Genomic DNA, 25,423 nt, shown 5'->3' with positions numbered 1-25,423 from the left:
GACTGTGTCATTAAACAGTCACTACCTAGCCCTGCTCGTAAATATGTCAATCTACAGCTACTACAAAGGCTTAAAAAATCTGAATAATTATACATAAAAAAAATTAAGTTAATAAAATAAATAATAATAAGACTGAAAGCTCCAGCACCCCCCGCGACCCTGACGGAGAAGCGGCTTAGAAAATGGATGGATAATAATAATAATAATAATAATAATAATAATAATAATGTGTCGCTGTGTCTTTGCTGTTGCTACGGTAACACGACGGCTTGGCGTTGCCATGGTTGCCGTAAGCCGTGGCTGCTGTTTATATGACTAGCTAGCGAGTTAACTTCACCGCCTGTTCACTGTACATCTGAATAAAGGGATAGTTTGTCGAGGTAAATGTGTTTTATGCGTTTCAATATAAAAAAGCAACAGTTTGACATGCTTACCTGTGTGTTTAGCTGTCGTTAATGAGAGCTGTCGGTGACTTTTGTCGTCTTTTTCACAGACCAAGCGGAGCTATGTTAACGTTAGCGTGACGTCGTGCTGCCGTCGAGGTCACTCTCAGCTCCTAAAAACCTCTAAATGCTTCATTAAGTTCCTGTCATTTGTCTTTGCTGGCGCAGGTTCTGAGGCATGGCCGCGGTGGTGGCGCAGTCCCACCACATTTTCGGTCTGCGGACGGGAGTGAGAAACAACCTGCTCTTCTTCGACGAGCAAACGGTCATCTTCCCTTCAGGAAACAACTGTGTGCGCTATAACATCGACCAGAAATGGCAGAGGTTCATCCCGGGTGAGGGCTCCGAGAAGACGGGCTTGATGTCTGTGTACTTCAGCCTCCTGGGCCTTTTCTGATCTTACTGCACCTTCAGTCTAGCAGATCTGTACTTAGGCATATAGTTAGACTGACATCTCGTACATCTTCTGTCCTTATCCTGCACAATCTGGAAGATTTCTATATCAGTATTATATCCCTGAGAACCTGCATCTCATTTATTATCCCCCTCAGACTGACCACACAGACGGAATGTGGACAACAGCACATTTCATAGTTTTGATCCATAACTTATTACTGTAAAACTGTACGTTGGAATAGTGCTATACTGGGGTATATTGTGTATATGTGTATATTCAGGTTCGTGTATATATATATATATATATATATATATATATATATATATATGCTGGAGGTGCTGGAGCCTATCCCAGCGGTCATCGGGCGGAAGGCAGGACACACCCTGGACAGGTTGCCATATATATATATGATATATGGCCATATATCAAATTTCCATATGGGATTTCCTAGACTTTTCTCACACTTCCATTTGATCCAATTTGATTCTGTTTTGTTGCTTGAGCACCTTTAGTGCTTTATTTTAGGACACAAGGCTCCAGATTGTGAAGAACCGAGCAAACATCTGTGTCTGTCCTGACAGATGCTTGATGTACAACGCTATGGAGAACTCAGATAGTGAAAACTGCTACTTTTTTATTCAAGTTTTTTTGTAGCTAATTTGACTTCTTTCATTAAGATTTAGGTAAAAATACTTGGATCTTTGGTTCTAGCCTCCTTTTCCCGTCCTCTACCTCTAGCTGTGACATTCAACATGGTTTTCCATCCATTATATAAATATTCTGCATGTCGTACTGCATCTACCCCACACAGGCACAGAGAGGAGTCACAGCATGCAGGCACTGGCCATCAGTGCCAACCGGCGCTACCTGGCCGTGGCCGAGCGCGGAGAGAAGGGCACCATCACTGTTTATGACCTGCAGCACGAGCAGAGCCGCAAGAGGAAGGTGCTGACCGGGGGGGAAGTTGCGGTGCAGGAGTTCGTCTGCATGGCCTTCTCTCCTGACTCTAAGTACCTCCTAGGCCAGGCCGGAGGCCCCGAGTGGACCCTGTTCTACTGGGTCTGGGAGAAACACAAGGTGATGGCCACTGTGAAGACCACAAGCACTGGCCCCATATCTCAGGTAGGTTAAAAAAATCCCAGAACATATAAACATGATGGTTTGGTGAAACATCTGCATCTGGGTTTAAGCAGCATCTTATATTAATATTTTATATATATGAATATATAAATTAATAATATTCATATTATGTCCAATGCAATGAAATTTCAGATCTACACTCTTAAAAACAAGACATTGGCTCTCTATAGAACCATGGACACTTAAAGAACCATTGGCATGCACGGTGAAATGGCTCTTCAGATTGATGGAGAATGTGCCGAAGATGGTTTTATATAGGATCTTTTTGAAAAGGGTTCTACATACCACCAAAAAGGGTTCCACTTTACATCAGCTGTGATGTAAATACCAGGAAATAAAGGCAGAAGCTCTGACGTATCGTCTTATGTTCACTCGCCCAGAGTCTTCATTGTATAGTAAATACAAATGAACTGGCCTTGCCGTTCCAGTACTGCGTGTTCTAGGCATTCATACCATCATTTCATAGCTTTCATTCAGTTCTCTTTCACAGACACTGACCAGTTTCAGTCGCTGTATTCTCGGTGAAAATGTCCAGTGTTTACTCAGAATTCTTTCTCATTCACAGGTCAGCTTTAACCCTCAGGACAACACACAGATATGTGTAAGCGGTAACGGTGTGTTCAAGCTTTTCCGCTATGCCGAGGGGGCCTTGAAGCAGTCCAATGCTGTAAAGGAGACGCAGAACATTCTGTCTCACGCCTGGATGTCCGAGGAGCGGGTCATCGCTGGAACCGAGACGGGCCGGCTGCTGGTGTTCGAGTCAGGTGACCTACGCTGGGAGATGAGCGTGACCAGCAAGGCGTCCACACAGGAGGCTGAGAGGTACAATCTTTGCAAAAAGGGCTCTTCATAGCACCAAAAAAAGTTTTTTTGGCTTGTAGTAACAGTGGGACCCTTCTTGGTGCTATATAGAACCAGGATCCTGTATAGAACCATCTATAGCACCTTCTCCGTTAATCTTTTGAACACTTTCACAGTGCAAAGAACCCTTTTATCATGAAAAGGGTGTTCTTTGAGGATTCATGGTTCTATATAGAACCATTTTCTTGACCCTTAAAGAACCATCTTTTTTAAGAGTGAACAGAATCAGAAACCATATCAGCAGGTCTACCTGACTGTGCTAAACAAATGCGTATGGTTTGAAGTGATGGGTGTGGTGATTTTGTCATGACGTGAGCCCAATTCTAATAGCTACCATAGCTCCAGAGTACAGTATATTCAGGTGTGTTGGCTGATTGAGTTCATTTAGGTGAGGAATAAAATGTGTATATAAATACTACCGACTAATACGACTAACGTTTCTGTCCTGTGTGAAGCTGTACAGCTCTCTGATGCCCAACGTGGCCGTATGTCACCTTTAATTAGCTGTGTTTTTCCCTTTCTCACTCTATTGTGTCCTGATCTCTTTCCTGACAGACGTACGGAGAAGAAGTCGGAGGACGCCCCCTCTGTGCCTGCCTCATTGCCGCGGGTGACAGCCATCACAGCCTACTCTAAAGGCTTCGCCTGCTCTGCTGGCCCAGGCACTGTGTGCCTCTTCGAGAAAACAGAGGAGAAGGACAACTACAGGAGAACCAGGGAAATAAAGGTGGCTGTGTCCGTTTTTCCAATCATTTGCTCAATGAAGAACCAAATTGAAGCGATCAGAGTAAACGATGGCCGAGCTGGCTTCAGATTTGTTAGTGTCATTTTTCATTTTCGCTCTGCTTTGATCTCCAGATCCCCCCAGACCCTTGCAGTAATGAGCCGAGTCAGGCGGAGCAGCAGGAGATCACCACCCTGTGCATCAGCCCTTCAGAGGAAACACTGGCCACCAGCACTGACCGAGGCCAGCTCTACCACATCACCCTCTCTTCAGCTGAGATGAGCAAGGTGCTGACCAAGTGGCCAAGGCCTCTTAGGATTGGGTCAAACTTGTTGATTTCAGTTTGACCTTTCAAGGAAACTCATGTCTTCCAGTAAAGAAATCCACCAAATAAGGATTTGTACCTTTTAAGAATGATTAAATTACTGGATTATATTCACTTAAGACAATTATAGTTATTCAATATTCCTCTTACTCCTGGTGTAGATGGTCAGCCAAGATATGTTTGTCTGTAGGTTTAGCGCTGGAGCTGCAAGTTTAATGCACCTAACAAACACTAGAAGTCACCGAAATCTGCTCCGTAAACATTCGAAACGTGTTCAAAACACATCCAGCTCTTCTTTAAGGTTGTGCACTGTGGTTCAGGATATAGTATGATGTACTGTGAACTTCCAAAACAGTGGGCAGCCATTTAAGACAACAGGTTTTGTGCTAAAATTCGACTGGTCACTACAGTTTACATTCACTTTCTGTTGTTTCTATTCATAAATCCTGAACTTATGAACAGATGTTCATTTTATAGTTCACAGTAAGTCATCCTGCAGTGAGTGGTCTTTGAGATGAAGGGTTTCCGTTACTGTTTGATGGTTTGGTCACAGCTCAGTTCAGTTATAACAATAGGTCTGTGTCCTAAGCCACATTAACAATCTTAGTGAAGACCTGGACGCAGTTGCAGCGAGTTGAGAGAACTTTTGAGGTGACTGTTGAGTTCCAGTGTTTCTTAGCCATGTTGTCCTTGTAGCTAAACTTAAGAAGCTAAATATGGACACTAAACATGTCTTGGTTTATATTGTTAATTATATTAAGGCCATGACTTTCATTGCGTGTGACTTAAAGTAATAATTTCACCATGGACACTTATACATGTATGAATGCTTATAAATGTAGTAATGCATTGCTCCCCTCATACGTTTTCAGGGTGAACAGGCCCAGTTTGAGTTCCTGTCCCACTCCTTCCACTCGAGCGTCATCACAGGTCTGTCTATCTGCATGCGCAAACCTCTCATCGCCACCTGCTCGCTGGACCACTCTGTGCGCATCTGGAACTTTGAAACCAAGTAAGAACGGCTGGTCTTAGATGCAGGGTATCCAGTTTTTCCTGCCACAGAATGCTGCAAAGAGTAACTGCAAAAAGAAGCAGATTGCCAGCTTAAGTTCTCTCAGAGAGTTCCTCCACTGTTTCATTTCTGGCCGTTCATTTTTGTCCGCTGGCTAGAAGCATGGCATCTCATTTTCTGGTGGTATTTCATTTGAGTGGAGTGCTTAGAGAGTTAATAAATCTTAAGGTTCAGCTAGTGAGAGAAGTGATGCGTTTAATTTAAAGTCTGTTCTCTTATGTGTGGCAGAGCAGTGAGGGACCTTCTGCTGGCAGTAGAGTAACCAATCATCAGCTTCAGAGCTCCAAGCTGAGGCCATTATGCTCAGATGCAGCTTTATAATTCACACAAAAAGAGACAAAGAGGCTGATTAAGCTTTATAAGTCTAGAGTTATTACTAGGGGTGGGCAGTGTGAATGCATTTTGAGATAATTTACATCTTTGAGTGCCACCGCTACAGTAATGCTTTTTTCTACCAGCACTTCTATGGGGTTTTCAGTGTAATGTTATTGCCAGTCTTCTTAAATGCAGATGTTTTAAGCATTTTAGGCTTGTAAACAGACATTCAAGTGGCATATTCTTCATTTTTGTTGCGATTTACAGTAAATTCTTCAGTAAACCCTAACTGAATATTATTGGAGGAGCCTGTTAGCCTGTTAGTTGTCTGCTCAGCTGTTCATCACATACCTAGTTTAAACAAAATATGAACTTCATATACACACAGTTTCTACCAGTAAGTAATTGTACTTCATATATTACATTTGTAACTAAAGATCCTGCTGGTGTGGGTTTCCTCTCTTTCAAATGGATTTTGTGTGCTAAGCTCACCCTTGTGAAGAATTTTCAGTCAGCTAGATCACCTAGCTCACTAAGCCGAACATACATTTTCATTTTTTTAAAGCTGGGTATTTGTCAGTTCAAATCAGTGCATTTTAAATGGCCTTACAGGTGTATTGTGTTTGTTTCACCTTATACTGAGATGTATAGTGCAAATGTCTTGAAGTGTTATGATTTTGCCTAGTGACTACAATTTTTTTCAATACTGTTTTAGTGTAATTGTGTGTAACGGTTCTATACATCGCCAACACAGTTGATCATATAAGTAGATATGCAGTTAATTCCATTCTGCAATTGTGACTTTTGCTATTTGTTTCAATGTAAAACATGAATAACAAAATCATTTCTTTCTTCAAATTGAATCACTATGGAAAAATCTAGTAATGAAAATGTTGTTAAATTGTGTAGTGTAAATTGTGAAGAAAGTGTTCAGAGTATAAATTGCGATTAATCGTATAAATTGCGATTAATCGTATAAATTGCGATTAAAAGTATTGGGGCGGCTGTAGTTGAGGCTGAATGGAGATTTGTTGCTTTGCAGTGCTCTGGAGCTGTACAAGGAGTTCCAGGAGGAGTTGTACAGCGTGGCCCTCCACCCCTCTGGACTCTTCATCGTCGTGGGCTTCTCCGACAAGATCCGGCTCATGAATCTGCTCACCGATGACATCCGAACCTTCAAGGAGTTCACCGTGCGCGGCTGCCGAGAGGTTCGCTCTGCCTAGTCGATTGTCTGTCTCTCGTGTCCATGTCTTTTCATGCAAACTACCTGTACTGAGGTTCTTGAAAATGTATAAAATGCTCCACACGTCCATAGCAGGGGCGTAGCTAGAACGTTTAGAATGGGATGGCCAGATAAAGTAAATTGAGGGTTGAGGTCAGGACTCTGTGCAAGCCAGTCAAGTTCTTCCACACCAAACTGGCTCATCCGTGTCTTTATGGACCTGCTTTGTGCACTGGTGCGCAGTCATGTTGGAGCAGGAAGGGGCCGTCCCCAAACTGTTCCCACAAAGTTGGGAGTGTGAAATTGTCCAAAATCTCTTGGTGCTGAAGCTTTAAGAGTTCCTTTCACTGGAACTAAGAGGCCGAGCCCAACACCTGAAAAACAACCCCACACCATGATCCCCCCTCCGCCAAACTTTACACTCGGCCCAATGCAGTCAGACAAGTACCATCTCCTGGCAACTGCCAAACCCAGACTCATCCATCAGATTTCCAGATGGAGAAGCGTGATTGGTCACTCCAGAGAGCACGTCTCCACTGCTCTAGAGTCCAGTGGCGGCGCTTTACACCACTGCATTCCACACTTTGCATTGCATTTGTAAGGCTTGGATGGAGCTGCTCAGCCATGGAAACCCATTCCATGAAGCTCTCTACGCTGTTCTTGCGCAAATCTGTTTGTAGAAGCAGTCTGCAGGCCTGGGTGCTTGGTTTTATACACCTGTGGCCATGGAAGTAATTGGAACACTTGAATTCAATCATTTGGATGGGTGAGTGAATACTTTTGGCAGTATAGTGCATGTCTCATTATGTGCTAATGTACTAATATAGGCAAAAAAAAATAATAAACACAAACACACATTGCTCTGCTTTACCTTTAGCTCAGCTATAGCTTTTCTTGCAGATTAAACAGACCAGCTGGAATGAGTATTAACACAAATATGTCCATTTGTCACCAAATTGTTAATGTTCGTCTTAAATCTTTCTCTTTGTCTTTTCGTTAGCTAATAGCTGCCTGTGTTGCTATGGTGACCAGCAGTCTGCGCTGATCTTCAGGGCTAAAGGGTGAATTAGCAGTTCTACATTAACTGCAGAGTTCAAGACCATTTATTGTTAAACTGTGTTGAATGATCAGCAGAGCTTTATTTTACTGTAAAGGAGAATCACTTAACATTTACCTAAAAATCTAATTCTGTGGAGCCGCAACAGGGCAGTAAAAGTGTCTCATGTTGCTGACCCCTGGACTAGGCAGAGGTAGGCAGTTGACCCCATGAGCCCAGAGCCCCATGAAAATACAAATTAGATATACTGTAAATGCTGATGTACAGTAACCTATTCCAGAATGTATATAAACATTTAAAAATGCCTGTTATTTTTTCAGTCATTTCAATGCAGCGCCACCCCCTGGACAGAGATAATACCATGTTGTCACATGATGAAACAACTGCGTACAGAAGGCCTAGAAGCCTTTATGAGTGAAACAAAGCATGAGTGTGTGCTCTGAACGTAATCTCCGTCTCTTTTCAGTGTGCCTTCAGCCACGGGGGACACATGTTCGCCGCTGTCAACGGCAACGTGATCCACATCTACTCAACCACCACATTCAACAGCATCTTGAACCTGAAGGGCCATAATGGGAAGGTTAGTCCCAATGCTGTCTCGTACTACAGTGAGTTTTACATCATTTCAATCTGCCAAACAGCTGGCTGAAACCATCGAATACACCAGAGTAGCTGCAGTGTTTTGGAGCAGATGTAAGCGCTGAGTGCTATTCTGGCTTTTGTATGCACGTCCATATGTTTCACGGTGACATAAGCCTCAACTCATTTAGCAAAGCTCAGCTGTTTTTGAGAAAGTCATCAGTACCATATGGCTGACCCCTAAAATAGCGCAAGATCAACAACAGCAGATTTGACCATCTGATAGGAATCAGCTGCCACTGCTCAAGTTTAATAACATCTAAAGTTCAAACATTTGGCCCACAAAGAGGTCATCCTCACTCTATGTAGGACGCAGTAGAGTGCCCTACTGATACCGCTGGCTGATAATACTGCATCATAAAATGTCTTCTATCTTCAGTAGTTCTGCTGGAGAACTCAATGCATTTGTTTTCACTAGGTGCCAGTATTATGATAAATCTGAATTGGTACATTTAAGAAATGAATGACTCACCTTTCTTATTACTGTACAGCAAAACCAAACATACACCACCTTTTAAAAATGGAATATATTAAAACCAATTTTAAAATGCATATGTGGAACTGTGTAAAAGACCACACTTTAATTATTTTTTTATTTCCAATTAGTACAAGTTATTTGTTTTACAGTGACGGGAAAAAAGAAAACATATACAGTTTTTAGTATTCAGCGTGTCCCTCTAGAATGTGTGTACTTTCCATTGCCTCTAAAAGTTCAGTCTTAGAAGTTGGTTTTGTATTTTCTGCTTCTCACATTCCAAGTGGTCCCAAACCCATTCAGGGATGTTGAGGTCTGGACTCTGGGGTGGTCAGTCCATTGTCCGTCTCCTTTTCTCAGTGAGGTTCTTCTTGATCAGCTACACGTCCTTTCAGACCCACAGCGCTGAGTGGTCTTCTCACAGTGGAAGGATGCACAGAAACACCTGTGGATGTTTTCGGATCTGAAGCTGCTTGATTTTCTCCTCGCTCTCAGAGATGAAGGCTTTAAGTGTTTTTTATCTGGTAGGGGCTGATGATGTTTTGGTGTCTACCAGGTCTTCCAGGTGGTTGTTAGGAGGCCTATTATTTGTGTAGTTTTGGAATCTCCTGCATTTTCACTATTTTACCTTTGACTTGCAGCCTCCTTATACAAGTGGGTTATTTATATATTCTCAAAAATATCTTCTGAAAAGCGAATAGCTTGCACTTTATGGCCATTTTGACTGGAAGTGAAGTAAATGAAGGGTGGTCTCTGACTTTTTCACAGCCCGACTCTGATTTCTGACTCCACAGGTGCGGTCGATCGCATGGAGCGCAGACGACAGCCACCTGGTCTCGTGTGGGATGGACGGAGCCGTGTACGAGTGGAACACTCTCAGTGGAAAGCGCGAGTCCGAGAGCGTGCTCAAGTCCTGCAGCTACACAGGCGTGGCCCTGTCCCCTGAAACCAAATCCATATTTGCTGTGGGGAGCGACTGCACACTGAAGGAGATCCATGATTGCCAGGCATGACATACTGACATCATACAATTTACCCCCCTACCCCAAACGTAGTCAATTACTCAATACATGTTTGGAGTCAGAAATTAGCTTGTTTTGTTTGGCACTGGAGCTTTGAGGCAGTAGGAGGTGAGTAGACACGTTTACAACAGATGTAGTAATGGTTAAATCTTTAGTCTTGGCCAAAGTGACCCTTTAAAGAAGCAAACTTTGGACACCAAACACCAAACTTGTGAGATCATCTACTTTTGGCATAAGGGGAAACTTGCTTAAGCTTACTTTAGGTTCTGAGTGATTTTGGAATGAAATGTAGACTTTTTTATTTACATCAGATCCTAAGGGAAGTGGTTTCAGACGATGTCCTCTACACAACCATCGCCATGACCCATTCGGGGAGAGCGCTCTTCACAGGCACTGCCATTGGGACCGTGAGGGCCATCAAATACCCTTTACCCCTGCAAAAAGAATGGACAGAGTACCAGGCCCATTCTGCTCCCATCACCAAAGTGTGTATATGGTCAAAAAGGTTATCGTTCTGCTGTGTTCTATCAATCACATCGCGCTTACGTTGCCTTCTGTCCACAGATGGTTGTTACATTTGATGACCAGTACCTGCTGACTGTTTCAGAGGATGGATGTCTCCTCATCTGGAAAATCATTGACAAGGAGGGTTGGGGGCTGAAACGAGACAAAGAAATGACCTATGCAGAGGAGATCCTCATTACCAAGTCTGATCTGGAGGAAAAAGTAAACATAAGTAATACACCATATACTGCATGTAAGAAGTCTCAGATTGAAATCATTATAAAGTGCAATGACCTCCCTTTATGTAATTAAACTTAAAGAAAAAAATTCATGTCATTTAGTGTCATTTAGAAATAATTCTGAGGAGATTAGATATGACATAATCCACTTGCATAAGTCACAGGAAAGTAGGCAAAAAACAGGAGTTCAAAAAATCATTAAAAGCTACAGAGAAAATGTGGCTCCTAACAACCACCTGGAAGAGCTGGTAGACACCAAAACTGCCCCAATCAGATAAACAGTGCTTAAAGCTTCCATCTCTGAGAGAGAGGAAAAAATCAAGCAGCTTCAGATCTGAAAACATCCACAGGTGTTTCTGTCCATCCTTCCACTGTGAGAAGACCACTCAGCGCTACGGGTCTGAAAGGATGTGTAGCTGATCAAGAAGAACCTCACTGAGAAAAAGAGACGGACACATCAAACAAAGAAACTGACCATGGAGGTTTCTGCCAGTTTCAACCTCATGAGATGATTTTGTGTGTCATTATCCAGAATCAAATCATGCTGGAGCTGAAAACCAGAGTGGAGGAGCTAAAGATGGAGAATGAGTACCAGCTGCGACTGAAGGACATGACCTACAACGAGAAGATCAAAGACCTCACCGAGAAGTTCACCCAGCAGATGGAGTCACTCAGGACCGAAAATAAGGTAAGAGCTCCGAAACGCATACAGATAATTCAACAGTGTAACCACCTTAACCCTTGTGTGGTGTTGATGTGGTCTGAGTACAGCTTAATACAGCAATAACAGTTTATGTAAAAATACCATTCATTCGTTCATTTTCTAAGCTGCTTCTCCCTCAGGGAGAAGGGGGGTGCTGGAGCCTATCTCAGCAGTCATTGGGCAAAAGGCAGGATACACCCTGGACACGTCGCCAGTCCATCGCAGGGCAGACAGACAGACATACACAATCACACGCACACCTAGGGGCAACTTAGCATGTCCAATTGGCGTAACTGCATGTCTTTGGACTGTGGGAGGAAACCGGAGAACCCGGAGGAAACCCACGCAGACACGGGGAGAACATGCAAACTCCACACAGAGAGGACTCTGGTCGCCTGGCTGGGGAATCGAACCCAGGCCCTCCTTGCTTTTAGGCGATAGCGCTACCGTGCCACCCTTGTAAAAGTACCAGATGTTTACCAGACATCCTTTAGCAGATCCTGTCCATGTTGTCCATCCTCACACACACACACACACACTAACAGCAGACCATGTAGGAGGAGAACAGAGTGAAGGATACAGCACCTCTATATTTTACTCCCCGCGGGTTCAGCCCAACACCACATGTGTAGTATAAATGTATGGGGGATGAACAGTGTGAAGGCCCTGAAAACGGGTGATTTTATTTGTTCTTCACAGAAAATGATCGAAGGCCAGGGAATAACAATGAAATAATAATAAATCATCATTTCTTTTTTGGTAAACTTTGAAAATGGGTCAGACAGACCTGAACACCACACACGGGTAAAAAATGTAGCTGTGGCCTGTAAGAGAAATGTATTAACCTTGAAGTTAATAGTTTTGTTCCCAGCTTGAAAGACGTGTTTTCCCCGAAGTGAACATTGCTCTATATCTCACTGCAGGTGTTGAAAACAGAGACAGAGAAGCAGGAGGTTGTGCACCACGAGGCTCTGATTGAGGTCATGGAGAGACATAGCAAAGAGCAGCAGGACCTGGGTACATAACAGCTCTCCATAGTTCAATAATGATCTGTTTCACATTATTTTTCTTCTCCTGTAAAGTTATCATTTTGGAGATATGAGGTTTTGTTCCAACAGCGGTGGTTGGTATAGCGTAGTAACCAAGGAAAAGGGCTGGAATTCCAACAAGGCATTTCAGGCAGCATAGAAAAGTGGTTTCTGTGGGACAGAGTTTCTCCTTCTGGAGGGAACACTGAACTTTGTGACTTTGCCGAATGTTTACATGCACAAAAAGCTACAACACATTAAAGGAAAGGGAAAAAAACAAAAGTAGAATAGGTCCCCTTTAAAGACAATGGTGATGCTACACTCAATAAGCACTCATATTATATTCGAAATATAAAGTGTATTAACTAATGAACTAATTCTTACATTATAGTTCATTGTAGGAGACGCTCGAGCCATTTGAACATTTTTACTTCTGACTTTGCCACAAACAGAAAACGGACACTGTTAAGACCACATCTGACCCACAGCCGATTTGGTCCGACTCTGAAGACGAGACGACACTAAATTCCCAAACTGTCGTCACCACTGAGCAGCTTTTCAGTCGGCAGCTGTGACAGAAGAACAGCTGAACAACCTGGAATCAGCCAGAAATGAACCCAACACCATTCGGCAAACTAAACGGGCTGTAAGAAGCTTTACAGACCGGCTGGAACAAAACAACATTAATAGTGATCTGGAAAAACTGACCAAACTGAGCTGAACCTGATATTGGCTCGGTTTTATGGCTCAGTCTGATTTGGTCCGACGCTGAAGATCAGACACGTCTGGCGACTGGTGTTGGGTTCATTTCTGGCTGATTCCAGGTTGTTCAGCTGTTCTTCTGTCACAGCTGCCGACTGAGCAGCGAGTGGGCGGAGCTCGTTATTCTGATGCAGCTACAAGCTGCTGGTTAAGGAGCTGTAATTAGGAGGAAGGAACTGAACATTAAAACATATTAAACGCCGCGTTCACGGCCAGTTTATTCATTTCTTACTGTATTTATTTAACCGCTGTATTAAAGCAGTAGAGCACTCGAGGAGCGAGTTATCACTATAACATCACGGCTGTGATTTAGTTGCCGTAGATAATAACAAACTCTTTCCCGTGTTCTGTTGCTTAAACATTGCATGGAGTAGCTTAATAATGTAATGATAGTGTGCAGTTCATCCATTGTGGCCACAGAATTAGTTCTCACTCATGATGACTACACGTAGCATCTCCTGTCCAAGCTCACATGAGTTAGCCTCTAGTTATTTGTTTACTAAGGCTAGCAGGAACTTGCGTTTGCAGAGTCCACCAACAACCAGAAGCTGATGCTGGAGTATGAGAAGCACCAAGAGCTGCAGCTGAAGTCTCAGCAGATGCAGGAGAGCTATGAGGAGAAGCTGCGGCAGCTGGAGGACAGCAAAGTCCGTGCCCTGGAGGAGATCACGCAGTTCTACGAGGCCAAGATCCAGGAGAAGGTCCTCACGCTGGGCCAGGTGAGCCTCTCTCACCTTAGGTTTAGTCATTGATCTTCTTCTTCTTCTTTCGGCTGCTCCCTTTAGGGGTCGCCACAGCGGATCATCTGCCTCCATCTTGCCCTATCCACTGCCTCCTCTACTTTCACACCAACCATCTCCATGTCCACCTTCACTACATCCATAAACCTTCTCTGAGGTCTACCTCTTCTCCTTCTACCCGGCAGCTCCATCTCCAACATTCTTTGACCAATATATCCACTATTCCTCCTCAACACATGTCCAACCCATCTCAACCTGGCCTCTCTGGCTTTATCTCCAAACTGCTCCACCTTCACCGTCCCTCTGATCTGCTCATTTCTAATCTTGTCCATCCTTGTCACTCCCAACGAAAATCTCAGCATCTTCATCTCCGCCACCTCCAGCTCAGCCTCCTGTCTTTTAGACAGAGCCACAGTCTCCAAACCGTACATCATAGCAGGTTTAGTCATTGATCTCTTTTATTATTTTATTATTATTTGGCTCACCTGTCCTCTCGGGTGTTTTACAGTTCCGTGATAGTAGTATACAGCCAGTGGCAGTGCCAGAGTGTAACAGCATGCTGTATTTGATGTATGCCACACTTTATCAATAGTTAAAAATACGACTTCATTCTTTTTAGGGAAAAAATAACAATTAACAGGTGATATTTAGCAAAATCTTAGTGTTATAAGCAGTGTAATAAACAGGTTTTGAAAAAGGTTTTGACTCACTGAGAGTGTTTACATGCACTTAATTACCCGATACCTGCAGATAATCAGATTTTGTCTGTAATCCGATCAACACGTTTACATGCACTTGAATAATCAGATAAAGGGGGAACTCCAGGTCTACAAGAGTCAGACAGTAATCAGATTTCTGCTTTACATCCAGCCAATGAACTCACAGAGGAGACGTAATGTAAAACTTCATGCTTTTTATTAAAACGTCACACCACTTTACCTGAAAATACGAACATACATCCTCTAGAAGATGAAGATTATTGGAATACTTCGTTTCATCGAGCATGTATTGCTATCAGTGTCGCTCCAAAAGTGTTTGCTGCGTCTCACAGCGAGGCTGCTCGCTCATTTCCAATACCGCGGTCTGTTCTCGCGCTGCTCAGACTGAGAAATCCGAAAGAAATCAGAGTAAGAGCTCACAGCACTGAGCTAAAACCCAGCCTCTTTATCAGATTTCCTAACCGGATTTCTAGACCTCACTCTGATCTAAGAAAGTCTGTTTACATCATTTGAATAATCAGATAACTGCAGAAATCCGATGATGGCCTGATTATTAAAGCACCTATTGTTATTGGAATATAAGCATAATTGTGTCGCACATACCTACATTTTCTAATACGGTGCTTATATTCTAGAGCTTTTAAACTATTGGTAGAAGTCCATAAAAAATATATGTTTGATGAATAACAGCGCTGTACAGGATTTCATGATAATGTAGAAAGCTGTAAAGTATAAAGAACAAAAGCTAATATCTAGAGTGCATTATATTCAAAAAGCAGTGACCAAAATTCACATTTTATGACAACAAAACATGTAAGTCTGGTTACCTTGACTTACATTAAAAGTAAAGTATAGATTGATCTCCTATAAAGTAATTATTTTGGATATACGAGGTTTTGTTCCGAGAGCAGCTATATAATTTAAAAAATTTTTTACATAAAATGCCAGGTGTCCTTTACATCGTATGTACATTTTATACTGAATGGACCAAACGAAACTGCCCAAAATTTATGGGAAAAAAGTCTGGTTCCTTTGACTTACATTAAACGTAAAGTATGTATCTGCCTTCTACTGTAAAGTTACCTTTTTGGAAATACAAGGTTTTGCTTCGACAGCTGTGACGTGACTTAATAAGGGGCAAAAGTTCATGCTGTCAGAAGTACAGGTACAGAAAGGGTACCGTGATGACAATGTACTTTCTAGGACTTCTAGCATCTTTTTTTGTTTAAAATGTATCTACAGCACCAAAACTGCATGCTTTCGATTGTTGGGCCTGATGAACAATTTCTGATTGGAGCCTTGAATTAATTTTAGCACTGCATTGTTCATCATCTCCTCACTCCAGTGTCAGGACGAATCGTGGCAGCAGGTGCGGGAATTTGAGGAGATGACGAAGCAGATGGAGGAAGACACCGACCGCGAGCTCCAAGACATCCGTGTCAAATACGAGCGCAAGCTACGGGAAGAGAAGGAGACCAACCTGAGGCTCAAGGGAGAGACAGGTGTCATGAAGAAGAAGGTCTGTAGCCTCACTGTTGTGTTTCTTCCCAATATGGGCTCTGACCTGCTCTACTGAAACACATTAGGGCCCAGTCCCATTTGACCCCTCGCCCCTACCTCTTAGCCCTCTGTATTTTGCGCATTCACGTCTAGGGGTAGGATGTCCCAGTTTTCGTTGAGATAGAGGGGTAGGGCAAAGTGTTAGGGCTACATGCCCCTCCAAATGGAGGTTTCCAAACAGAGTGTTACGAGAAAAAAAGAAAGAACGGCGAGATGGCTGTGTGGGCGACCAAAGAAACCCACCAATGTGAGAATTTTCTCAGTTAAAAGTTACAATAACCACCGTTTTATCTTAGTTTAAGGTCATTTCAGTGGATTCTGGTCGTTTTTCTTCATAACAAGCATAAAAAAATTGCTAATAGCATGTTAATGTCTTGGTAGGTAGCTCTCTAACTTTCCCGTTCCACCTTAAATAGTCCAGCAGTTCTGACGCCTGAAGCCCCAGAATGTAACTGCTGCACCGTTTAAGGTGAAACAGGAAGACGCTGGCGAATTTCTGACTATAGCTTCATATCACCAAAGAATTTGTGGTGGGCAATAAATAAATAATTGTCTTATATCCCTCTTTGAAGGCATGTGATGCAGTGAGGAGCTGGACTTTCCCCTCCTCTGCGGTCACTGCAGACTGGCAGGGTCGTCTACAGAGCAGCACTAGTAGCTGTTAATGAAGTGACTTATAGGGTCGCATTTCATAGGGAAGATTTTAACCACTACCCTTTGTTCCAAGTTCCAAAGGGTTAGGGTGACACTCGAAAACAAGGCATAGGGGTAAAACGAAGAAATGGGACTGGGCCTTTATGTCTTGAGCTTTTGTTTGTTCTGACATGACGTACGGCTCTGTGCTTCTTCCACTGTGAACTAAATGTGTACGTGTTGCGCTGGTTTAGTTCAGCAGCCTGCAGAGGGAGATCGATGACCGAAATGTGGAGATCGAGAAGCTGAAGGTGGAGCAGCAGAAGCTGCTGGCGTTCATCAAGTCACTGGAGAAGGACATCCTGGGCCTGAAGAGGGGGATCCAGGAGAGCCATCTGACCATCCAGGACAAGGTGGGCTGGTACAGACACCACAAGGACGAATACTCCTTGAGGAACATAGAGGAGCACAAATCGCTGAACCAGCTCACGGTCAAGATTCGATTCAGTTTAAAGAAAAATTCTGTGGCTAGAACATCACAGAGCTGCTACAGAGCTGAATAGATATCACAACCTCTAGAAGTTTGTAAGTGACTTTAGATCAGAGTGACCTGTTTACACGACCATTTGAATAATCAGATAACTACAGGAATCCGATTATGATTGGATTATCAAGTGCCTGTAAACGCACCTACATACCTACATTTTCTAATACGGTGCTTATATTCTAGAGCTTTCAAACAATTGGTAGGAGTCCATAAAAATCAATGACTTTTGATGAATAACAGAGCAGTAGAGGATTTCATGATAATGTGGAAAGCTGTAAAGTATAAAGAACAAACTGCCAAAAAATAACGCCTTATGTTCAAAAAGCAGTGACCAGAATTTGCTTCATAGTGTTGACAGTAATTTTATGACAACAAAAGTTGTTGCTTTTTTTTTCCATATAGACATCAAGTCTGAAAGGTGCACATTTTAGTGTACATTTAGCAGAAAAGGGAAATATCTCTCTTACAAATCAGCCAAAACATGTTTTTGAAAGTGGCAACTTGTGAACATTAGCTCCAAGTGCAAACCAAGACGTTACGCTTTGGTCAAGTCATGCAGAGATAGAATATGTGAAACGTATGAAAATAGGTGAAGAAGGTGCAAACTGCATTCATGAATCAGTAGCAGCGTTCTAGGCAGTGTGACTCCAAGACCCTGGTTAACAGCCCATTCTGCTAAAATTTTTATGGCCTGTAAAACTTGGACTGTGAACAGGCCAGTAGGCAGATAGGCTTTGTCACCACCATCTGGCACAATCAGAAACGGTCATAGATACAATATATTTAGCTGTAAAATATCTGTGGCTTTAATACAGAGAAAATGGGACTCCTAACAACCATGCAAGACCTGGTGGACCAGAAAACCAAATATTCCTCTTATTCATAATCAGCCAAAACATGTTTGGAAGCGGCCACCTGTTAACCTCGGAGCTGAAATGTAACCCAAGCCACGCTTTTTATTTTTCATTTAGCCAGTGTGACTCCATTTATTTAACCCTCTATTGCACAATGTTGCCTCAGGGCAACAAACTCATTTTTCTCGCTTTACAATAACGATATACATATTTAAAGACAGCGATAGGGTTAACGATAAAGGGAAGAGTGAGTAAGTCAATAAAAAGCATGTGCTTACTCATATCTCATTTAAACCTCATTTTTAACAATTAGTATGTATTTTTAGTGATGAAAAAAAATCTATTATCAATGAATCATTAATTCAGTTCTCAAAATGGCTTATTAGCCCTAATCTACATAACTGTTTCCTCAAGTAATTCCTGACATTGCATTACATACCGTAAACACGGACATAAACTACGTCGCATTGCTTAAAACCGTAGCAACAACAGTAGTGACCTCAAGCACTGAATTGTGCATGTCCTTTTGTCTGATTGGCTACTTCAGGGGCAAAACTGTGTGACCTTTATTTTTACACTACACTCGTCCTTTAAGCACAGAGTGTAATGGTATTCTGGACGCTGCTCTGGTTTGTTCCTCTGACTGCTCACAAATCAACAGATGGATTATATTTATGGTTTCGCGAGATAAAACGCCGTCACGTTTAGGACTTCTAATAGAAAACCTGTGCTGTGTGTGTGTAATATGGATGAAATACTGAAGGTCGTGGTTCCATGGTGTAACACTATAAACCATTCAGGACAGACTGAGCTGAGCAATAGATGAGATTATTCTCCATTCCATTCCTGCAGGACAAGCTCATTTATGATCTAAAGAAGAAGAACCAGGAACTGGAGAAGTTCAAGTTTGTGCTGGACTACACAGTCAAAGACCTGAAGTCGAAAATCGAGCCGAGAGAGAATGACATCAAAGAGCTGAAGGGGCAGATCCAAGAGGTGGGAAAATGTAGTCCTACAGGTGGCCTGCTTTAAAATCCCAGGCTTCTTGCATGCCAAGGCTTATTATTCAGCAACTGCAGGACATGTTCTTAGTTTATACAGGGCGATTCATTCGAAAGAGGCCCCGAATATTCTGTTATAACTCTCTCTAGGACAAAGCAATCTGAACGAAACAACATGCAATGTGCTCCTCAGTATATGGAGCTTCGAACAAGCTGAGATACCCCTGCGTCGGAGCGATGAGGTAGGTGCCGGACAGCCATCGCAACGTTTAACCTCTCTAATGCTTGCCGATACATTCCAGAACATGGAGCGCCGTGTCAAAAAGTGTCTGGCAGAAAATGTAGATCACATGTAATGCAGTTGATTACACATACTGTACATGAAGGTATGCAGGGTTTTTGTTTGGTTCAGATTGTTTCATCCTACCGGGTGTTACAACAGAATATTTGGGGCCTCTTTCGAGTGAATCTCCCTGTAGAAGTGTGTGATAAAACGTCGGGCCCGCCGGCAGGCCCGTGGTCTTTTGAGGGGTTAAGAAATACATGAGTTTTGTGACAATAACACTACATACATAATGTTTAAGAGACTTCAGGGACTGTATTTGAAGTTCCTATGTCTCTGTAAGAACTACCATTGACGGCATATCACATTCCAATCTGCGATTAATGTCACTAAACGAATATCACATTGCTTACTGCTAATCAAAAGATGCCGTTTTTCGTCAGATGGAGGGAGAACTGGATCAGTTCCACAAGAAGAACACTCAGCTGGAGCTGACCATTGCTAATCTGAAGCTGAAACTGAAAGCCACTGATAAAGAGATGCACAAAGAAATGCAGAGGGTTAGTTTTGCTACTGTACACTGTGCTTTGGGAAATCCATCCACCCTTTCACTTACTTCATTTAGCCGTTAATTCCAGGTTCATTTTTTTTAGCATGGCGGAGAAAGCATTTCACATAAAATTGGGCAAAATGTAAAATATTCGAAATGATTAATATTATAAAAAAATGTATAATATTATAAAGGAATGAGTTTGAGTAAGTCAATGAAAAGCACATTTGTTGTGTCAGACATGGCATGACGGAGAAAGCATTTAACAGGAAAGTGTGTAAAATGTCCAAAAGTGAAGGATGCAGAGAATATGGGACCCTAACAACCGTGCAAGACCATCAAAACTGACCCCTTCAGATAAACAATACTAAAAACGTTCAAACAACAGCAGAAAATTCAGCCAAATTTTAAGACTGAACTTTGAAGGTGTGGAAAAATGTTCCTGAAATATTTTTGAATAATTCTCATGAAAACAACAGAAGCTGCAATAAAGGTAGAGAATAGACGCAAAATACTGAACAATATATTATATTATTATATTATATTATGTTGTTCCTTGTATTTTTCTGTTAAGTATATATATTTTCCACTTTTCAATGCTGAAAAATGAATGGCTTGTCATGAATGGCTGCTTGGAGTGTGTGGCCTCTGTCTTTTGCACAGTGCTGTACTTCCAGTCAGTGTGCTGACAGTGGTCCACCACACAAATAATGTCTGCGGTCAGAAACTGACCAATGATGAATGAATAGAGGGTACAGGCTGTAACTGTACAACTGTATAGTGGCTCCATTAGGCACTACCACCGTGGCCAGCCAGTCAGTGAATGTACGATGTAGGAGTTTTGAGGTGTCCTGACTGCTCATGTTTTTCAAACTTTGGCATGTTCCCACTTATTCATTGAAATGGCAAAATAATAGAAAATGTAATGTGTGATTAATCTCCTCCCTCACCCAGCCTGACCTTGTCTCCTCAGGTGAGAGATGTGGAGGCCCTGGTGCAGAAGTTTAAGACTGACCTCCACAACTGCGTGGGGTTCATCCAGGAACCCAAGAAGCTGAAAGAAAGCATCCGAAATCTCTATGAGCGCTATGTTCAACAGTCAGATGTGGTGAGAGAAACACACACACACACACACACACACACACACACACACCTCAGTAAATTCATACTGGACTAAGCAAGATCACCGTGGCAGGTGGAGATGGTAGGTGGTGTTGGTGTGGACACGGACATCCAGAGGGAGTACAGCAGGCAGAGGGAGCACCTGGAGAAGAACGTGGCCTCTCTGAAAAAGAAACTGGCCAATGAAACAGAAGTCCACCAAGCGGTCAAGGTCAAGATGATGAAGGCAGGGAAGCATTCTCTTTTTTTTTTCTTATACTCAGAATTAGAAACCACAAATACAGCCTTGTTAATGATGTGATGGTTAAGCCTTAGAAATCTACTATTATTGTTTATTAATGTATAAGTCTACACTTTTTTATGTCTACATTATTATTCTTTTGCAATACATGCTTGGTAAATTACATAGTATATCAGACACAAGCCTTTATTCATTTTCTGAAAAAATGGCCATTATGTACAAGTTATTCATCAGGAAAATAAGATATTTCAAAGAAAATTATGCAAACGCCTCAAAAAATATACTACATGGACAAAAGTATTGGGACACCTATTTTTTTCCATTCTTCCAGAAGAGCATTTGTGAGGTCAGACACTGACGTTGGACGAAAGGGCCTGAGTCACAATCTCCGTTCTAAATCATCCCAAAGGTGTTTGACGCGGTTGAAGCCAGTCAAGTTCTTCCACATCAAACTCACTAGGCCAACCACTGAAAAACAGCCCCATAGCATTATTCCCCCTCCACCAAACTTTACAATTGGCACAAAGGGCGTCCACTCCATGTCTTTATTATAGCTTCCATTCTTTTTGTGAGACTTGCTTTCAGTTTTTCAAAGAAATTTGAATGTTATTTTTCTGCACATCTGTAGTTCAGACCTAGGAGTTGGTTGCATTTTCTTGTTCTCACAATCCAAGTAATCAAACACTACGTAGACTCAGCAGGCCCTAAAACCTTACTCCACAGCTCAAATATCCAGTTTCAGTGATAGCTTCTTGATCAGCTACACGTCCTTTCAGACCCATAGGGCTGAGTGGTCTTCTCACAGTGGAAGGATGGACTGAAACACCTGTGGATGTTTTCAGATTTGAAGCAGCTTGATGTTCTCCTTCCATCTCAAAGATTATAGCTTTAAGTGCCGTTTATCTGAGTTTCGGTGTCTACTAGGTCTTCCAGGTGGTTGTTAAGAGTCATGTTTTTAACTTTAGTTTTGGAAGCTCCTGTTTTTTTCCCCCACTTATTTTCTTTTGACTTCACCCTTCCTTATGCAAATGCATTATCTCATATCTAATTTCCTCAGAAATATCTCCTGAAAAATTCGCACCTTGTACCGAATGGCCATTTTGACAGGAAAGTAAATAAATGAGGGGTGGTCTAAGACTTCCGCACAGTACTACATGTAATTACATACTTTATTTAGATTATCACTCATTTCACATCTTGTGAAGTTCTTTGTATTCTTCGTTTGTTTTCATGTCAAAGCCGTGGCTCACCCACTACAGATTAGTGCACGCAATTAAATCGGCTCTTCACAAATCAAATCAAATCAGTGAACGCTGTGCTTGTTACCTGGACTGCCTAAAATAGAACACTGCTGTGTTTTGCTTGTGTGTAGGAGAATGTCTTTCTGATTAAGGAAATCAATGATTTGCGGAAGGAGCTGATGGTTGTCAGAGCACAGGTCCATGACTACGAGATCCAAGTAGGCCTCAATAAGAAGAACAAGCCCAAGAGCAACAGAGACATCAGAAGTAAGCCAGACAAGACGAGAAAAGTCTTGGGGACAGTGGTCAGGGTCTTTAACCCATTCAAATCAGACTTGCTGCTCCAGACACGTTCATGATGTGTTCTCTTTAAACCCTTAACATTCCAGGCTTATTACATGCTAAACCTTATTACTCAGGGACAACAGGGACTTCAATATATATACACACACACACACACACACACACACACACACACACACACACATATATATATATATATATATATATATATATATATATATTCACTCAATAGTTTAGCTCCACCTCCTCACACAGAAGTTATAGGTAGTGTTTCAGCCCCTGCTTTTGGAATGAGACATAAAACAGAGCAGCCAATCAAAACAGAGCTAATTACATATATCATACATATTCAAATTTACACGAGTCTTAAAGGCGCAGGTCGGAAAGATTAGAAATTGGGCATGAACGAATTCATTAAAAGGCTGTAGGTGTTCAATGTATCATAGAGGAAAAAAATCCTTACAACAGTACCAGGACCAGCAAAACAGGCAGCTTATCACTCGTATAATAACTCACTTGACATTTTTCCACCTTTATTTCTCACCACAGTGACGGCCTCAGCAGGAACAGCGACGCGGCTGGAGGAGGAGGCCGAGCGGATTATCCAGCTGCAGCGCCTGGAGCTCCAGAGGCTCAGACAGGAGGTGCAGGGTCAGAGCCGAACTCTCACGCCGCCCACCCCTTCAGCCAGCACCAAACTACCAGCCTTGACCGCGTGAACACCACTGAGCCCACGCCAAACTATGAGGGCCACATATTCTGTCTCATTTCTGTTTTACATACTGCTGCATTACAGGGGTTTTTCTTTTAATGTTGGCTGTAATGAACGACGATGACAAATGTGCAGGTATGATTTATATCAAGGGTGTCCAGTTCTGATCCTGGAGGGCGTGTCCAGCACAGTGTCGTGAATTCCTTGCTTTAATACATCTAATAAACCTGGTAACAAACTGCTGAGTTGAATTAATAGCGTTTGAGCTTGGAAATCAACAGATTGTACTGGAGGCCCTGTAGGACTGCAACTGGACAGCCCTATTACAACTCACTGGCCACTTTATTAGATACACCTGCCTTGTATCTTCACTCAGTGTCCACTTTTTCAGGTTCACGTACTCTATAGGTGCACTTTGTATCTGTTTCTTTGCTGACAGTGATCCACCCCTCATGTTATCTGCTCAGTGGTGGTGCTGTGGGGGTCCTGATCACTGATGAACAGGGTATAGGGGGCTGCCAAATTATGCAGATGGACTACTATCTGTATGTACATCGCTGCTGTTGGAAGAAAACCTCATATCACCATTTTTATCATTTTTCCAGTTTTTGACATAATTACAAAATGCCTGTTGTTCTTTACATTGTCTGTACATTTCATGAAGAATGGACCAAAATAAACGGCCCAAAACAACTTGGGAAAATGTCTGGTTCCATTGACTTACATTAAAAGTACAGTGGTTTTTTTCCTTCTCCTGTAAACGTTTTCTTCTGACAACAGCGATATGGTAAGTGTACCTGAAAAACGGATACAAGATACAAGGCAGATGAACCTAATGCAGTGGCCAGTGAGTGAATATGAGAATATGAGGGAATTCTACGTTTGAGCACAATGAAGTGTGTAGATATATATTTAAATACAAGCTAGTTTAATACCGACTTTGTCCTGTTTTGTTCTAATATCTGAGCAAAGAGTAGCATTACAGCGTCTGAAGAAGTAAAATAGGCTAAAATATGGTGCGTGCGCTCTTACAAGTCACCCTGTAAATCCTGAAATAATCATTTAAAAGGTCAAAAGGTGTTGAGTTGGAGGTGTTTCAGGCCACAACGAGCTCTTTTTGAATACTCTTTCCACACACAGTCATCAGACTCGCCTGCTTGGGGAAGTCATTGCAAAATGTTCTTCAGCACCTTGCATGCAATTACACATTTCCACCAGAGAGGTCTCCAAATCCCTAAATGTTACATAGTGTAGCTTTAAATACTTTTTCTCCAGTATTTGTACTTTTATATAGTTTAATAGTAAAATATAGTTGTTACTCTCCTACATTCTGAGGTCTACCTCTTCTCCTTCTACCCGGCAGCTCCATCTCCAACATTCTTTGCCCAATATATCCCCTATTCCTCCTCAACACATGTCCAAACCATCTCAACCTGGCCTCTCTGGCTTTATCTCCAAACTGCTCCACCTTCACCGTCCCTCTGATCTGCTCGTTTCTAATCTTGTCCAGCCTCGTCACTCCCAGCGAAAATCTCAGCATCTTCATCTCCGCCACCTCCAGCTCAGCCTCCTGTCTTTTAGACAGAGCCACAGTCTTTAAGAACTCAGCTTTCAGAAAATGCTGTGATCTTCTGTGGAGTGTTCACAAATCAGATACCAGATTTATTATCCCGGTAGTTTGGATAAGGAGTGAAATTTTACCCGTTTCCTAAAATAAAGACATGAAGATGAATGTCAGATTGTTAAAGAACACACTACTTTACTGAAGAACATTTAAAAGTAAGTACTTTGTACTGTGTATTGTTTGAGTAGCAGTACTGAAGAGCGATGCGCCCATAACACTTTCCTTTTTTCCCTACTGATACCGAGGCCTGATACTTAAGTATCTGCCAATGAGTACCAATACAGACGGTCGCTCTATCCAATCTAATTAGCATCTGAATTATGTGTGTTATTTTTTCAAATATGTTATGTTGTAACTTGTAATAG

At 42.2% G+C, this 25,423-nt stretch overlaps 1 protein-coding gene across 2 annotated transcripts; it reads left to right on the top strand.

The window, feature by feature from the left end:
* Positions 1-282: 282 nt before the first annotated feature.
* On the top strand, positions 283-24,601 carry cfap57 (cilia and flagella associated protein 57). Of its 2 annotated transcripts, XM_017703396.2 has the most exons (23): positions 283-380; positions 612-778; positions 1,652-1,962; positions 2,546-2,802; positions 3,397-3,568; positions 3,700-3,852; positions 4,763-4,902; positions 6,320-6,485; positions 8,023-8,136; positions 9,465-9,677; positions 10,004-10,177; positions 10,257-10,418; positions 10,968-11,123; positions 12,062-12,155; positions 13,457-13,647; positions 15,733-15,906; positions 16,835-16,993; positions 18,834-18,977; positions 19,709-19,825; positions 20,789-20,923; positions 21,011-21,163; positions 22,551-22,686; positions 23,272-24,600. In XM_017703396.2, the coding sequence occupies exons 2-23, from the start codon at positions 622-624 to the stop codon at positions 23,439-23,441; spliced, it is 3,648 nt and encodes a 1,215-aa protein (XP_017558885.1). In that variant the 5' UTR covers positions 283-380; positions 612-621; the 3' UTR covers positions 23,442-24,600. The 2 variants fall into 2 exon arrangements, with proteins under 2 accessions (XP_017558885.1, XP_037399238.1); XM_037543341.1 differs by lacking the exon at positions 19,709-19,825 and having other exon boundaries at positions 23,272-24,601.
* The last annotated feature ends 822 nt before the right edge of the window (positions 24,602-25,423 follow it).

Source organism: Pygocentrus nattereri, chromosome 2 (genome assembly GCF_015220715.1).
Source record: "Pygocentrus nattereri isolate fPygNat1 chromosome 2, fPygNat1.pri, whole genome shotgun sequence".
Lineage (NCBI taxonomy): Eukaryota > Metazoa > Chordata > Actinopteri > Characiformes > Serrasalmidae > Pygocentrus > Pygocentrus nattereri.
The sequence above is the reverse complement of the archived record's forward strand: the minus strand, read 5'-3'. Positions and strand labels throughout refer to the sequence as shown.